Genomic DNA, 17,115 nt, shown 5'->3' with positions numbered 1-17,115 from the left:
CCCCCAGCTGGGCGCTTCCCCTCCTGGGCTCCAGCTGCGCTGGGGAAGCGCCGGCCGGGGGTGCAGGGTCTGTAGGCTGCCCGTAAAGCTGGTAGCGCTCGGGCAGCCCTTTTCGCATGGCTGGAGGAGGGGGAGTTAGGGCGGGGACTTTGGGGAAGGGGCGGGAAAGGGCGGAGTTGGGGCGGGGCCGGGGTGGGAAAGGGGCGGGGCTAGGGCCTATGGAGTGTCCTTTTTTTTATTTTTAAATATGGTAACCGTAGTTTTTTTTGTTTTTTAAATTTTGTGGGAGGTGTTAGATGTACAACAAGCAAAACCAAATTCTTGTCAACAGAGCCATAGATACAAATTTCTGTTCCTTTCGTATTGCCACAAAACTAACACAGTATCGTCAAAGGAATTCTATTCCAAAAGCACTGTCCCATTGTCTGGCCTTGCAGGAAGAAAAACAGGAGGCGATGGATGTGGTTTGAGCAGGCTACAACTTGATTCACTTAAAATATCTGGGAGTACCTGGCAATGAATAGTGCAGTGCAGGATATAATTAAATTTCACCTTTTTGGGAGAGGTACTGTCAGCCCTCCTCCTTCCCAACCTAGTCAAAGCCAGCCCATTGCTGGGACCTTGCCTCCCTCCCTCATATAAGAGTAAGGGGCCTGAAAAGGAAGAGGCAGACACTACAAGCCCTCAACCCTCCACTTAGCTTTCTTAAGTGCTGCTTTCCTCTAAATCCCCTTTCCAGTCCATTTTATCCAATAACTGTATCCTTTCCATACTGAGTATCTGCACTGGACATCTGTCACAAAGAGACACTAGTTTGGCTGCCTCACTGCTACCCTAGCTGGGTTCCCAGATATTTGCTGATATTTTTATCTAACATTAGGGAAAGACTGTTTCTTCCCCATTCACTGGGCGCCCATGAAGTTGGGCGCCCAGTAAAATATGTCCAGATGAAGCGGGTTTCTCTGGAACATCCCCTTCTCTGGTCACCTGGAAGGGCAATACCCCCTTCCTCCCCACCTGATCCAGCCACTGCCTGTTCAAACTGTTCCAGTCAGGTAAACTTTCCCCTTCCTCCCTCTCTGGTATCAATTGCAGAGGGATCCCCTTATAGGGGCAACACTGCATGCAGCTGTTGTGAGGGCATTTGCACAGCTTCACCATCACTTTTCTCATCTTAATCCTATTCCCAGGACTTTCTCACAATATGTACATGTTCAAACAAATCCTGTTGTGGAGCTAGAGGCACTTAACCAAGGTCACAGGCAATTGGCACATCCACACCATTTCTTTGATCCATTTGTGTCTCGTGCTAAACACAACCTGTCTAGAGATAACTGGGCTAATATCTGTTCTGCAGCATCATCCATCTAGAATGTGCCAGGTCAAGGGTCTCATCCTTGATTAAGCTGGAAATAGAAATCGCCTTATCAGTCACTGACCAGAAGCAGCATGACCCATAAAGAAAGAGTCCCTGCGAAGTTGAGCAGTTTTCCACAAACAAATTCTTTCCTTGCCCAATTTGTAGATAGTCCATTATGTCTTACACAGTGTCCATGTATATACAGTTTTAAGCCATAGGCTCATCAATATCCAGTCATATATGCCAGATCACTCAGTAGGGTGACCCGCAAGTCCTAAAGTGCAATATTCTCAATAGTGATGGGACACGAAAGACAGACTGCATTGCATACTGATAACTAGTGGTGGTGATACCTTCTCAATAGGAGGGTAGTAAATTTACCAAAATAACATGTAGCTAAGGGGAGGAGGGTGAGGAAAGCACCATCTTCTGTTGTAAGTAGTAATGCTTATTCGGCTTGCCTAATCGAGAGTTGTTGTTTCTGGATTGGGCTTAGTATATAGTTTAAAATATTAAGCAGTGTGTTTACATATTAACAAGTTTTCTAAATATTTAAGTAGCAGCCAAATTTCTCTCAGTACTTTGCCACAAGATGTGATGTTGCCATCCGCTATGTGCTATTCTATTTTCTGTCCCTGCATCAGAATATTTTAAAATCTCTCATAATGCTGGTGTTTTTGTCTCTTCAGGACTACATTGATACCGAGATGCTTCTCTGTGGGGAAAATGTAAACCAGGACAATCTGCTGTCTTATGCAAGGGAAGCTGCAGACTTTGCAACCAATTACCAGCTGCCTTCCTTGGATTTTGCGATTAATCACTATGGGCAGCCAGACGTGGCTATGTTTGATTTTACTTCCATGTATGCCTCTGAAAATGCTGCACTAATAAGAGAAAGGCACAGACATCAGCTCTTAGTTGCCCTTGTTGGAGATAGTTTACTTGAGGTATACCTAGCAGCAACAACAAAAAGCATTTTGAATTCCTTAAAGTAAAAAAATATGTTTTTATGCTGTAAGAGGAGTTTGGTTTGGTTTTGTTAAACCGCAGGTTCAGGTACTTTGGTAAATGCATTCAGATTGCTTATTTTGACAGTATAATAACCAGGAGGTGGCAATGTGAATTTTATCTGGTAGCTGACATAATCCTAAATCTTTCCTGAAAAGAATAGAATTAAGAAGATTCAGAAACCAGCTGAGCTGGCCACATGTTTAATAATATCTAGTAACAGACAGCATTTTTACTTAGAAATTATGAACATGCTTAAAAACTATTTGTTTAAAGGGACACTGACAAGTTTTGAACTTTTTAAATGACTCATTTTTTAAAAGCTGCAATTTCTCAATGAATACCATTAAATAGAATGGCTGGATTTAATTTTTTTTCTTCCATTCCTATAAGATTCTTTAAGGAGAAACAGGAAATAAGGGGGAAACAGTGAGGCTGCTTCTACATAAAACACTGGCAAATGCATAAAGTATAAAGAAACAAAAAATCTAGAGAAATATTTTGTTACATGCTGACTTCTTTAATTATAATAACCTTTAGGTGCCACTTTAAATTACAGTGTGATTAGGTACAACACTATGACAGACAACTTTGCTTTAAAAAAAAAAAAAAAAAACCTCTAAAGTTGGAGGGGGAGTGACTCCTTGTTGGTCATGTCAGCTGTACTAACTGTGGGCCCAATACTGCAGACACTTGCTCATATGTGTAAGTTTACGTACATGAGTAATTCCAGGGAAATCTTCAAAGAAGTTACTTGTGTGTGTAAATGTTTGTTACTCATTATTATTCATGTTTGTAATCGTCTGTATCAGAGTGTTGTGGCATTATGGGCTTTCTTCAGGATGTCTTGCACGAAATGGAGTATGTGTTGTTTACTGGGCTGACTTATACAATCGCATTGCCATTAGGGATGGCCTAAGAATGTCAGTGGACCCTCTTTACTTTGTCTTACAACAGGGGTTCTCAAACTGAGGGTCGGGACCCCTCAAGGGGCTGTGAGGTTATTACATGGGGGGTCGGGAGCTGTCAGCCTCCACCCCAAACCTCACTTTGCCTCCATCATTTATAATGCTGTTATACATTAAAAACACTTTTTCATATATTTAAGGGGGGTCGCACTCAGAGGCCTGCTGTGTGAAAGAGGTCACCAGTACAAAAGTCTGAGAACCCCTGTCTTACAATACATGTTGTGAAATGTTGGTGCTTTTTTCTTTACAATAGAATTTTCTTTCATTTTCATACTATAACTTATCAGTAACTAATGCCTGACTAATGATCTCTGATGCGGATTCCACTTGTGTATATAACACAAGTTGTGTTTCACAGCTGAAAACAGGAAGCCAGGTCCTCGGTTGGTGTAAATGGCATAGTTCCCTTGACTGCAGTCCCAGTTATTCAACTGTCCTGCTTTGTACTTTTGATGCTGGAAGTGTAGTTAAAGTGAACAAGCAGTGTACTCAGTATCGCCAACCCCCGATGTTCAGAAATCATCTATCAGATCCCCAAAACATTGTGAGATTGGCTTAAAAATCAGGAGGGTTGTTTTTTGTTTGTTTGTTTGTTTGTTTAATAATAAGAAATGTTGGATCTTTCTACTTCCCTTCTGGTTTTTGAATGTTTTAGGGTTCACATTTTCCAGATGTTCTCTGCATAAGTGCTGGAAATTTCTTTGGACAATGAATATACAAATACAAAACTGAATCTGAGATTCTCATGACTCCAGGAGCTGAGGCTTTGAGAAAAAACACCAAATATTGTGAGAGCTGGCAATACTGTATACTAGAACTTTCTCTGGCCTAGCATCTCAGAATGTGTGAAAACCTAGCCTGCAAGCCCACCTGGCAACTGCTTTGGTGATAAGTCTCTTATTAAGAAAGATGAGGGATAAATATGGCTAAACTGTAAATACTCTTCACAGCCCTTCTGGCCGATGGGTACCGGCTGTGCAAGAGGCTTCCTAGCTGCTTTTGATACAGCATGGATGGTGAAGAGCTGGGATCAAGGAAAACCCCCACTAGAGATCCTTGCTGAACGGTAAACACTTCCTTTCTTCTTCCCCTCCCATTTAAGCAAATTTTAAGTGAATACGGTGATGGTAGAAGATGTTCAAGGAACAGCACAAGTAACAGAAGTATTCTGCTTACCTGTTGTGGCAGTCAGTTCATTTAGGCTACTGAACAGTTTTCAGATAGCAGGGACCTCTAGGCCTGGTCCTGCAAGTTACACTCTGCTGGTGCAAAGGTCCACTGATATCGAGTAATCTGAAGGATTAGGGCCTAAGTGACTATTGACCTGACCCAGTTTGAAACTTTGAGGAAGAGGTGTAAGGCTTGGTATCAAATGACCAGCCCTGCCAATCTTCTGGTCCCCAAGCACTTGTGAAATAATCTGCTTTTAGTCAAAGAACACACATGTCTTAGCAGCAGTAGTTTTCAGAATTGGCACCTCCATTTTTTTAGCTGAGCCTTTTAGTTCATGCTGGGACCGTGATGTGACTTTTATTGACTCTGTTAAATGTGCAGCAAGCAAGAATCTGCATAGCTTTTAATCATAAGTTCTTTTCTATAATCTATTATTCACTCTCCTAAAAACTGTTATTAAAGGCACCAACAAAAAATTTTTTTGCATGGCGATGGCCTGAATTTGCTGACCCTGTTTAGTGGTTCCAGTGGCAAAGATTTGATACTGTTACAGCTGGTCAGGATGTTTTAGAAACTGATGTATCGTAGCTGTTTGGGAGCAGTATTGTTTGTGGTAATTATGAGATCAGGACTATAAGTGCAGTGCTGTGTAAGGAATGAGAAGGCAGATGTTTGTGGATGACTCAGAAACACAGAGCAATCCCAAATGGAAAATTGAATGGAGTAACAAAGGAAGGGCCGAGTGGTTGGGTGAATTGCAGGATGACTGGATCCAATGCTGTTTTGTGGTAAAAGGAGAAGTTACCCCTTGGGTGGAGATTAAAGCAAAACCAGATGTCTTTGCATGACGTAATCTTACTTCTTTCTTGCTCTCTTCCTGCCTCAGGAAGATACAGGCATCACGTAAGTGTCTGTCTCAGGTTTGGGTTGGAAAACTTCTCATGCTGAGACAGTATTGGCAGTTGGTGCAGATGCAGGTTTAGTGCAGGGTGCTAATCATTGATCGATTCTAAATAAAGGTGAGGGCAATTACAAAAGCAATGTAGGAAAAAATGGTTGCACTCGGTCTTCAACTGACACTTCTTTATTATTGTCTGTCAGAGAGAGCATTTATCGACTATTGCCCCAGACTACACCCGAAAATATCAACAAGAACTTTGACCAGTATACCATTGACCCAGGAACGCGCTATCCCAACTTGAACTCCAGCTGTGTTCGACCTCATCAGGTCAGTTCTTTAAAGGCTCACTTTACAAAATCACAATTCATTTTTGTCCCAGGAGTCTCACGGCTGCAGTTGAAATGCTGCATAAACAAAACTTTCATGAGATTCTCTGGATGAGGTCAAGTTACCCGATAAAGTTCACGTGAAAAGAAAATATTATATTAAAATCACTTGCAGTGGTTCATGTACTCATGTTCAAATTGTTTTTGCTTTAGGTTAGACATTTGTATGTTACAAATGAGCTACAACAATGCCCTCTTGAAAGGGTCAGCTCTATTAGAAGATCAGTGAATGTCTCAAGACATGGTATGTGAAATTTTCTGCCTGGTATGATTCTTTTACATTTCATGTTCAGAGCATGTAAGTGACTGAAATGTTCTCCCTATATTACACCTGCAGAATCCGATATTCGACCTAATAAGCTTTTAACCTGGTGTCAGAAACAGACAGAAGGCTACAGGAATGTTCATGTCACTGATCTCACTACTTCTTGGAGGAGTGGCCTTGCACTGTGTGCAATTATGCACCGCTTCAGACCTGACCTCATGTAAGTTATGTGGGTAGAGTTTGCTAATTGTAGGATACGCTAAGTAGTTTATAAAAGTATAGACTAGTGTAAGGCCAACTAAAACAATGCTGGTGGTTTAGAGTCCCCTTTTAACATTTGTTTTTGCAACCGGGTGCATGCCATCGCTGAGTTTGGTTTTTTCCCAGATGTCCTTGGCCCAGCATTTAAAACTGACAGTATACATTTTCAAAGAGCTGCATGGCTTTTAGCCGTGTGATTCTTGTTGACTTTAGTGGAAATCACATGCCTATTTTTTATTTCATTTTTTTTAATGTGAGGGTTTATGTCCATGTGTTCCTCGAAGCACATTCTTAGAAAGGAGAGGCAAGTTCAGGGGAGTTTTGCAGCTTTAGACTGTTTCTGTATGTGCTCTGTCCAGAGCAATACAACACCCTTTCATATTAGCTGCATTATGAACACCAAAAATCGAGTAACAGATTCCCGAGGTAGTCCTGGCAAATTAACTCCCTCTTCTGTCCTAACCCCCTTCTTCTGACTGTAACCACACCGTATCCCACTGGACCTAACTACACAGAAACTTTTAGAGTGTGTCTACACGGCAACCAGACACCGGCGGCCACCCCGTACCAGCTGACTTGAGTTTGCGGGGCTCAGGCTGCAGGGCTGTTCAATTGCAGCCTAAACTTCCGGGCTCCAGGTCTCTGCAAGGTGGCAAGGTCCCAGAGCTCAGGCTGCAACCCAAGTCTCCACCTCCACTGCAATTATACAGCCCCTTAGCCCGAGTCCTGCAAGCCTGAGTCAGCTGGCATGGGCCAGTCGTGGGTGTCTAGTTGTAGTGTAGACATGCCCTTAGTGTGTGTCCTCTGCCCCAGCTACTTATTGAGACCTGTGATCTTCCCACATCCAGAGAAGCTGTAATCAGTCTTTAATGGTCATTTCTGTTGAAATCTGTGGTAGGAGTGATTCCAGTGTCCTCTCAGACTCCCTCTGGCTCTGGAGAGTGCACACAGGCATGCTGGGCTACCCAATGCACATAGACTTTTAAATCCACAATGACACTGGCAGAAATTTGAAAAGATGACGTAACTGGAAACTCCAGAATGGAAAAAAATGCCACATGCACCAAAATAAGAGCTAGTGTAAATGGAAGCTAGTGTAATGGTTTCTGACATGGTTAAAGCTGATGGGTGTGCTAAATGCTAATTATTCAGCTGAATAGGAGGTGCAGTTGGGCCCCTTTTACCTTGTGAAACTGGAAATCGTAGAAGCCACCATGCAAGGTGGGCCACATGGCAAGGCGTAACTCAGGAGAATAAGAGGGGTTTCCCTTGGATTGACTGAAAACACAACGACCAAGGGATGGGTTGACAAGCTCTGTGGGCATGAGTAAGGGTGAGATTTTTGTCATGGATATTTTTAGTAAGTCATGGACAGATCACAGGCAATGTCCTGTCCTATGACCTGTCCCTGACTTTTACTAAAAATATCCCTGACAACATGAGCCAGCTGCGGGGTCCCTCTCCGCTGGCTGGAAGCTGCAGGGGGGTGCCTGCGGCAGCTGGGAGCTATGGGGGGCCCTGCCACCAGCAGCAGCTGAGAACTGCACGGGGGCTGAAGCAGAAAATGTCACGGAGGTCTCTGAAATCAAGGATTCCGTGACCTCTCTGACATAATCGTAGCCTTAGGCATGGGAGAGGCAGAAAGCGAGAGAATCTGTCGTGAATGTAGAGTGAGAAGGAGCACAGAGACCTTCTTTTGGGCACAGTACATGCTGGAAAGGGAAATTCAAATTCCTGAGCAAGAAAACTCCCTGCTGTTTTGTTTCTACTGTGTTTAGGGAAACAGGACTTTGCATGCTTTCTTTGTAACTAAAGAGGATTCCACCTAAGAAATATCCGACTCCAGCATCAATTTCTCCTCCTAGAGGAAACAACCTGGCAAGGCCCCAAATACTGGCTAATCTCATTGGCCGGAGGGCATCAATATGAAGCACTAAACACAGTAATGAGATCCAGAACACTGTACAGATTTCTACCATCAGATTTTAAAAATTGATGCTTTTGGATTCATAAAAGCAGCTACTGGCCCATGACTGAATTTCAGCCATCCTGGGCATCAGGAAGGGATCACTCTTTTGGGGCATAGAATTTCACATTTGGCATGAGGTGGAGGAAACGTCTTTGCTAGCAGCTTTATTTATTTTTTTTTTAAAATGTCTGCTTGAAGCTACTTGGGATTGCAATTTTATTGAATCTCAAGAAAATGGATTGGGGGCAGGTAATGCGGTCAAAAATCTGTGATAAATTGGACAGTCGTGATATATTTATCGCAAGGACAACAATTTGTGCGTGTGCATGTGTGTGTTCGTGTGTGTGTGTGTGTGTGCGTGAGAGAGAGATGCTTTTTATAAGAGAATGTGGTGCTAGTCTGAGCTCACAATTCACTAGTCTATGTGGTCATGAATTTGATTACTTTTCTTTCTAAATGAATTGGGATTATTCCAGTGTTTAAAGGCAAAATGCATCACTTGCAGCAGTTGGAACATGTAGCAGTGCAGCTATATTCTGGAAGGGAAGGATTTTTTGTACTGTTTGTGGTATGGTTACATTTTTCACATGGTAGATCAGGAAATTCTTTCTCTACAACTAGCTCAAATAATAATTTTGAAAAATTAGGTTCAGTGACATTTTTGAAATTTAATTTGAAAAGTGAACATCAAACGTAGGGAAGTGCTTTGGGTCGTATGCCTTGTCTGTAAATTTGGATACAGTTCACAAATGCAACTCTGTGAAATGTGCAGGCAGTCTTGAATCATGACTTCAGTCATGACATTCCCAAATGAGGCAAATGAGTGTTTTTATTGTTTGTTTGTGAAAATGGCAGAAGGCAGCTCTCCCCAAACCCACCCAATATTAATCTTTGTTCCTCAGTGACTTTGACTCTTTGAATGAAGAAGATGTTGTTGAAAACAACCAGCTGGTGTTTGACGTTGCTGAACGAGAGTTTGGAATTCCTCCAGTCACCACTGGGAAAGAGATGGCGTCTGCTGGAGAGCCTGATAAACTCAGCATGGTCATGTACCTCTCAAAATTCTATGAGCTATTTAGAGGAACCCCTCTGAGAGCAGTTGGTAAGCAAACCATTTGTTCTTCATTTTTACCGAAATTGGAAAAATCATTTCACCTAAGCTGCCTAATTACGCCTGATGTTGGGCCAAAGTCCGTTTCTCACAGCTACAGTATAATCACTCTGGAATGTTTGACTCCTTTTGCTGTCTGTAGTAGTAATCTCATGCTTAAAACGGAAAGGGAAAAAATATTTGATTTGGATCAAGACTTTCAATTCCTTAATGGTCTCAGAAAGCAGGAGAGCGCTGAGTAACTGCCACTATCATTAAGATAATACTGTCAAACATTATAGTAACTTGCTAAGGATGTTGTTCTCCCCATATTTATTCATATGGGATTCTCTTCCAATTTTTAGAAAACATATGTAGATTTTATTTATTCATTCATTCGTTGTGCGGGGAGAGTGGGCTCCAACACACTCATGTATAAATGCTACTATTAGTAGACTGCAGAAATATTGTTTCTACAGAGAAAATGCTTTGAAAAATGACTTTTTTATGTGAATACAATATCTTAAGATATCTTCATTTTAACAGATGCTGTGGATAAACAAAATGGAGAAAATAATGACCTTTGCTCAGCAAAATCATCAAACTTCATCTTTAATAACTACATCAATTTAACGTTACCAAGGAAGCGAGTACCAAAAGTAAGGTTCTTTGCCCTCTACTACTTCACCTCATATTAGTAGGTTAAAGATATACTATCATTCTTCTACATAATGTAAACCAGTAGAATATATACATGATTATATGAAAATAATTCCAATGCAGACAAGGATGTGTTGTCTTATTAAACAAAAATATTCATTATGATTGTAACTCTAACCATTGCAGCATTATGCTAGTCATCAATTAAATTATCTAGAAACTAACTAGTTCTTATAATGCAGTCCTTGCAAATCCAAAATTCATGTTAATGTTCAAAGGGAGTTTTGAGTGTGCAAACAATGAAAGAGTAGAAAGCAAAAACTTATCTAACTAGTTTACTTTAACTGTCCAGACTACTGTGGTATTATTTGACATAGGTAAATAAATATCTTTTTTTAAAAGATGTAAGATTTTTCAACTTGCCAGTGTCCTTTCTTAAAACATTTTCTACTTTAGCTTTATTCAATTCCAGATTGTTCATTTGTGAGCAACATAAAAAGCCTGTTTTCGCAAATCATTTAAAAAACTTTTTGATATTTTTGGCCAGTTTTTCCACTGTTAATATATAATGAAAAATATTTTAGAAAGTTTTATAGACTAGCAAAAAAAACTGGAGAAAATCTTTTATTTTTCCCTGCATCAGTTAACCACGCCTTTATCAAAGGTGTACCGTAGTCTTACAGTACTTCATATAAAAGAGTGAAATCTATATTACCATACCACATGTACACTCAAATAATAGTTGTGATTCTAGGAGAATTTTTCAATTTATTAAATATCTTTTATTTATAGCAATGAAATTAATGACCTGGAAAAGCAATAGTTGAGGTTAATAGTACTGATACCACATATTCAGGTTCCTTTCTCCAAAACATTTTAGGGGCCAATCCTCCAAACTTACAGAAGTATAATGCCTATGACCTTGAAATCAATGGGAAAGTTCACTACCAAGAGTAACATTTACTGTTGTAAGTGTTTGGAGGATCTGGCCCCTAGGCAATAATCCATTCACATGTGTCCCCTTATTTTTTCTCTCTCCTACTTTATCATAAGTCCTGCTGAGTAATGGAGAATTGCTATTAAATACACAATTCCCTGTGCTTCATAAAGCACCCCGTGCCTGTCGAAGTCAGTGAAACCGTGCAGGGCACAGGGATCTGTGCTAGCAGAGCCTGATGCAGGATTGGGGCTGGTGAGAGTGGTTTTTATTTTTCCTTAAGTGAATAGACGCTCTTCCAAGACAATGACTTTGGAGACAGATTCAGTTACATATTTTCTTGTTAAATAACTTTGCTATCCTACATATTTACCCTTCTCCCCACCCCAAATGCAATCCTATCACTAAGTTAACAGGAACTTGGAGAGGCTGTTTTTTTCACCCCCAATCCCACCCTCATTTTCCCTTTTTAAAACTGAGCCTGCACAGTCTGGCTCAAAGTCAAAAACGTCCCTCTGTGATTGTTCAGATCTAATTGCTATGAAGTGCTAGCCAACCCACACCAGAACGTGGCTGCTGCTCTGTCAAGTTGTGATAACAGCATAGTTCGTTAACCTCCATGGATGTTTCCTGAAAATACAATCTAATGCAAACTTGTGTGAGGTTGTTTCCTGCACCATTCTGTAACCTTATTTTCTTCAATAATTCCAGCTGTTGCAAAGAAGCCATGTTTGTAACAGACCTAACTTGCTACTCTATTGTAACTTTAGTCTGTTGCATAGTAAAAGAAAAAATATCTGCCATACAAGCACTTTGGATTTTTTTACTTTTAGTTTTTCATTGCCTCACATGTTAACTTGCAAAAGTAACAGAAGGCAGCTCTCTCACTCCTTCATTCCTAGTCCAAAGATCTTAACAGGAGTGAGTGTGTGTGTGTGTGTGTGTAAACGTATACGTGTGTGTGTGTGTGTGTATATATATGTATATGTATGTTCATAGTTTTCCTTTTTGATTACAAATCTGCTTCCAACTTGTCTTTTCAATTCTGGTGTAAACCAGCTACCTAAACAAGATTCTCCTAACCCAGAAAGTGCATCAGAGCGTACAGATATTTCCTAGGTTTACTTGAATCTTACATGTTGCTAATTCCATAAACACATTTTTAAAGCATGTGACCAGTCAACCACTCACTAGTTATCTCATATATCCTTATTAGGTAACAACTTTTACCCATCAAACACCCACAAACAAAACCAGAGTGACACACTTACCAACCAGCCAAACTAGAGGCAAGCCAAATAGGCAAAATAAACATTGTGCTTGATTAAAACAGATGATTTCCTTTGGCGAGGAGCTTTTCTTATTGCCATGTTGTTTTTTCCTTAGTTACTCCAAAAAGTAAACAGACTTTCAGTAGTGGAAATCTTTCCCCACTACTAAGGTGTTTAATCCTCTCTCATTAACTGGTAGACAAAAGAGATACCGGTACTTCTTGACCTCTGCAAGCAGCAGAAGTAGGAATTAATACAATAGTTTAGCACTTTGCATTGTCTAGTGAGAGCAGCAGCTTTTGGGAGTTCTTGGAGTACAGCTGCATATGTACGCAGCATTTGATAAAACAATAACTGCTTCCCTTCCCCAAAAAAGTTTACAGATGAGATAAACGACGAGAGGGAATTTGCTTTGTGGCCTCCTGTTGGCACCACCATCACAATGCTCTGTGGAAAGGAGAAATAATGCTTTCCCTTCAGACATCTTTCATCTCCAACCCCAGATCCAATATAGTGTGTTTGCAATGTTTGTTGTCCATCTAGAAATGGCTCAGGGAGCAAGCATGTCGAGGTCACTTCTTTTGCAGGAAGCGCCACAGACCTTCACAGCTTCCTCTGTGATGTGTAGCTTCTGTGTTCCAAAAATGTTACCTTGTAGTGTGCATTTACACACCAGCTGGAAGGTGAATCCCCAGCTGGGGTAGATCTACATGTGCTAGCTGTCCTCAATAGCACCTAAAAATAGCATTGTAGCCATGGTGGCACAAGCGGCATCTTGGGCTAGCCACCTGAGTATGTACCAGAGTAGCTGTAGCTACACTGCTAATTTTAGCGCACTAGCTCCAGCAGAGCTAGCATGTTTTCATCTACCAGAGCTGGGAATGACACCTCCCAGCTGCTGCATGGGCACACCCTCAGTTTGAGACAGGAAGTTACGCAAACTATAGCTATCTGAAGAGGTGGTGGAAATGTAGCAAGGCAGAAAGTAGCTTCCCAAGTTAGAATTTGGCCATAACCTTAGCTCTAAGTCTGTTCTTCTGCAAAAATTGATATAGGACCTATTAAGTACAAATAGTCAGGTGCTTAGTGTTGTGTCTTGTTGGAGAGATGGCACTTCCAACACAATGGTATGCCCTTACAACATTATGTGGCTTTAATTCAGCACTGACCACAAGGGGAGAATGCCACCAACTGAATTGCCAGCACTGCTTCCTGCACTGTCTGGCTTTTCCTTAGAGCTGGTCATTAGTTGGATGGGAGACCTCTAACCCTGCCTAGTGTGTGAGAGATTAGGAAATTGAAAGCTGAGGGTAATGTGGCTGCAGTTTGTTTGCCAATATGTACTGGGCTAGATAATGTTTTTCATTTTCCTATTAGTGTCTGCAGTGCTCCAGAGGAACTGAGGTTTCCTGCACTTCTCCAGACTATAGAATGAGTTTTAGGTGTTTACATGGTAATGAGCACAGTCTGCAGGCGTGGAGTCACTGTGCAATTAATTGCTTAGTAGTCTAGGTCTTTAACTTTCAAAATTTTATACAATGGGCTGTGATTAAATTTTTTAATGTGCTGTTGTGCCCTTCATTCTCTTGTGTGGTCTCCGCTTTTATGTACAAACTATTCTGCAGAACACATTGTGCTATTGCACTGATCAATCTTGCTGGGCAGACTGATGCTTACGTAGGACGGGAAACTAGATTACTGAGAGCCAATGCTTGAAAGACACAGTATTCAAAATATTGTCATCTGTTTCTTTTGGTATTTGCCCAGAAGTTAAGGTTGAGATAACTTCAATTAACTCTAGAATGATTTATTATAAGCTGTGGAAAATATTAAAAGGAAGTTTGTATTCATTGTCTCCCCCCCCCCCCCCCCCCCCGTTCTTTTTATTACTGGCATGGAAGGTTGCTCATCTGCAGCTCATAGAAATACAAATGACTGAACTGTGTTTTTTATTGACTATTATACAGAAACAACATAGGCTGACATGTTTACCAGGCAGAAAGATTGTCCATGTTATAATTACATTTTTCTACAATTTACCTGTTTGTGGAAGTTGAACCGGAGTTCCAGGACTGAATTTTACTGAGAGCCGATGTAAATTTTAAATCACTAAGTCATTTGACAGGGTAATATCACTTGTCTGTCTATTCAAGTAAGCCCTGATTCAGTAAATTTCTTAAACAAATGCATAGCTTTAAGCGTGAGAGTAGCCCAGTTGAAATCAATTGGGACTTCTCACATGCTTAAAGTTATGCATGTGCTTAAATACCTTACTGAATCAAGACCATAATCAGTTTGATAGAACTTGTGGATAAAGCAGACAGTTTTTCTGAAGGGGAGGAAATCTATGTTTGTGCTTGAGAATCTACCTGATGGGGTGCATGGTGAGAGGTGGGAGAGGAGGGGGATGTGCCTGTGTATATTTGTTTTTTTAACTTTACCTGAAATCCATTACAGTTTAATTATAATATAATTTGTATTTAATACCTTTCATCCAAGAATGTCAAAGTGCTTTATGAGCACTAAATACCTTTAAAAATTGTCCCCTAAATCATTAATCCCTGAAGCACTCCTTTGAGATTTCATGCAAGGGAAACTGAGACCAGGAGATTAAGGCCCCAAGAATTCAATCATATCCATTAGTCCCATTGAAGTTCAGTAATAAGTCTCAGTTCAGCAAGGTACTTATGCACATACCTAGCTTTAAGCATGTCAGTATTCCCACTGAAGTCAATGAGACTATTTGTGTGCTTAGTTAGGCATGTGCTTAAGTCCTTTGCTGAATCAGGGCTGTAATCCGTGTTAGGGGCGGGATAAGTACCCAAAAGTCCTGAAACTCCTGAGCCCAGTCCCACTCTGCAAACTACCCTTGGGCCCCACTTCCATGTTTGCTAAGTTTTTAATATTTTTAACATACTGATTAATAAATTCTGCATAAATATAGTTGTGCTCAACATACCTTGTTTGGTTTTATTGTTGCAGGTTGAAAGGAGAGAAGAAAATGATATGAACAAAAGGCGTCGAAAGGGCCTCGGTGGCTTTGAAGAGGTGGGTGTTAAGTCTTGTTGCTATGTTAACCCCATCTTCTGCATGAAGAGAGTTAATGAAGTAGCAGGAAGCAGATTCATCAGAGGCCCAAAATCTGAACTTTTGTGTTCTGTGCTGATTAAGACATACCCCCTCTCCCTTTCCTCCCTCCCCCCGCCCCGAGAAGCTTGCAGTCTTTAATTAATCTTGTACACAGTAGTGAACCTAAATTATTTTTGTTCAAGTTATTTATAAAGGAAAAGTGAGAGATCTTCATTTTTTTAAAGTCCTATTCTGGTTTAGGAAATACATATATATAGTTACTTTTCTTGTCCCAGCTCAGTTATTTAACTTTTTGTTTTATAACTTCTTAACAACATTTCCTTCCGGCAAGAGTCCCGTTCCTTTCCTGGTTTTGTTTTTTATGGCTTCTTGCTCTATGTTCAGCAGTATCAGTTCAGTCTCTGTAAATCCTGTTCTTTCTCTCACTTGAGGGATAGGCCACCAAGGAGAATAATGTATTTGTTTATATAAGTGATTTTTTTTTTTTTTTTTACTGTCCCATAAAAGTGAGTTCCTTTTTTGAAATGAGCAGATGTGTCACAAAATAACATCACTCTTCTCAGGCTGTGTCTGGTGTAATATCACTGAAGTCTCAATTTCAGATTTGAAGAAAAATTCTCAGTTTGGTTTTTTTTACAGGCTTCACGTTTTTCTAGTCGGGGTACGAATTCTGGTAAAGATCAGGGCGACAGAGAAGGAATGAATCAAAATAAAGTAAAGTCAATGGCAACGCAGCTGTTGGCAAAGTTTGAAGAAAATGCCCCAAACACATCTCTCCGGAGACAGGTGAGTGACGAATGTAAAATTCACCTTTGAAATTCAAGTAATCTCTCCTCATGAACAAAACAGTAGTTCTCAGATAAAAATTGCATCTGTAGTGAGTTTGAAGAAGCTTTTTTAAAGAATTTGTCATCTAAAATTTGTATAGAAAATCTCCTTTTCATTGCATTTAGGGAGAAACTAATTGGTGACTATGTAGGTGCCCATTGCATAGTAATACACAGTGCAATTGTGTTGGTTTGAAATGTACTGCGAAATTGTCTCTGAAGCTATGGCTTTATAGTGGAGCTTTGTAACAATAAGTTGTCATAGGTCTGCTGGCTAAGGTTTTGTAAAAGCTCTTCAGTTTTCATGTTTTGTGGATGTTAGTAAAGGATACAGAGTCACTTTCAAGACAAAAAGATCCAGTGGAATGTTTTCTTTTCACTGTAATTCTTGTCTAGGTAAGAAAATGTAGAAAATACAAGACAGTGAATCTAATCTTTTGATGTATGCATTGTCATTAAACGAACAGAATATACTGTGCATGTTTTGCAGTTGATCACGAGTGACTTCAGCAGGACTGCTCAAGTTTAAAGTTAACCATAGTCTCTGTTTAAAATATTTAGTATTCCACATGCGCACTTCCAAGTACAGTTGTAATGGGAGAGCAGACCATTAATTTGGGTAGACTCCAAAAGGGCTGTGTAGAACATCTGGATAAAGCCCTTTTTAGGGATCCCTTTAAGCAGTTTTTCTTTCTTTTTCTGTCTGTCTCGAAATATCTTGTTCTATTTACCTTTTCCTAAGATTTTCCAATCTTATGTTTTGTTTTGACTCAAAATGTTATACAAGGAGCTAGTAGATAAACCAGTCCTGCTCTCTTCTTCTGATCCTCCTGCTAATCCTCGATTTATTAAGCCTAAGGAGCCAAGTCCTTCACCTCCACCAAAGAGTCAGGTAGGAATTCATAAGGAGAAAATCTTTCTATAAATAATTAACGTACTATTTTCATTT

The 17,115-nt window shown here is 40.4% G+C and overlaps 1 protein-coding gene across 1 annotated transcript in view; it reads left to right on the top strand.

The window, feature by feature from the left end:
• LOC117876498 (F-actin-monooxygenase MICAL2-like) overlaps positions 1 to 17,115 on the top strand; it is a 189,250-nt gene that overhangs the window by 73,950 nt on the left and 98,185 nt on the right. Inside the window, exons 8-17 of the mRNA XM_034768763.1 lie at positions 2,050 to 2,307; positions 4,287 to 4,402; positions 5,611 to 5,737; positions 5,950 to 6,040; positions 6,134 to 6,281; positions 9,194 to 9,393; positions 9,928 to 10,040; positions 15,232 to 15,297; positions 15,979 to 16,125; positions 16,954 to 17,058. Of these exons, the coding sequence (XP_034624654.1) occupies positions 2,050 to 2,307; positions 4,287 to 4,402; positions 5,611 to 5,737; positions 5,950 to 6,040; positions 6,134 to 6,281; positions 9,194 to 9,393; positions 9,928 to 10,040; positions 15,232 to 15,297; positions 15,979 to 16,125; positions 16,954 to 17,058 (1,371 nt within the window). The remainder of the gene's footprint in view (positions 1 to 2,049; positions 2,308 to 4,286; positions 4,403 to 5,610; positions 5,738 to 5,949; positions 6,041 to 6,133; positions 6,282 to 9,193; positions 9,394 to 9,927; positions 10,041 to 15,231; positions 15,298 to 15,978; positions 16,126 to 16,953; positions 17,059 to 17,115) is intronic.

The sequence above is a fragment of the Trachemys scripta genome, chromosome 4 (assembly GCF_013100865.1).
Source record: "Trachemys scripta elegans isolate TJP31775 chromosome 4, CAS_Tse_1.0, whole genome shotgun sequence".
Classification (NCBI taxonomy): domain Eukaryota; kingdom Metazoa; phylum Chordata; order Testudines; family Emydidae; genus Trachemys; species Trachemys scripta.
Note: the sequence above shows the minus strand (reverse complement) of the source record. Positions and strands in the feature narration are given on the sequence as shown.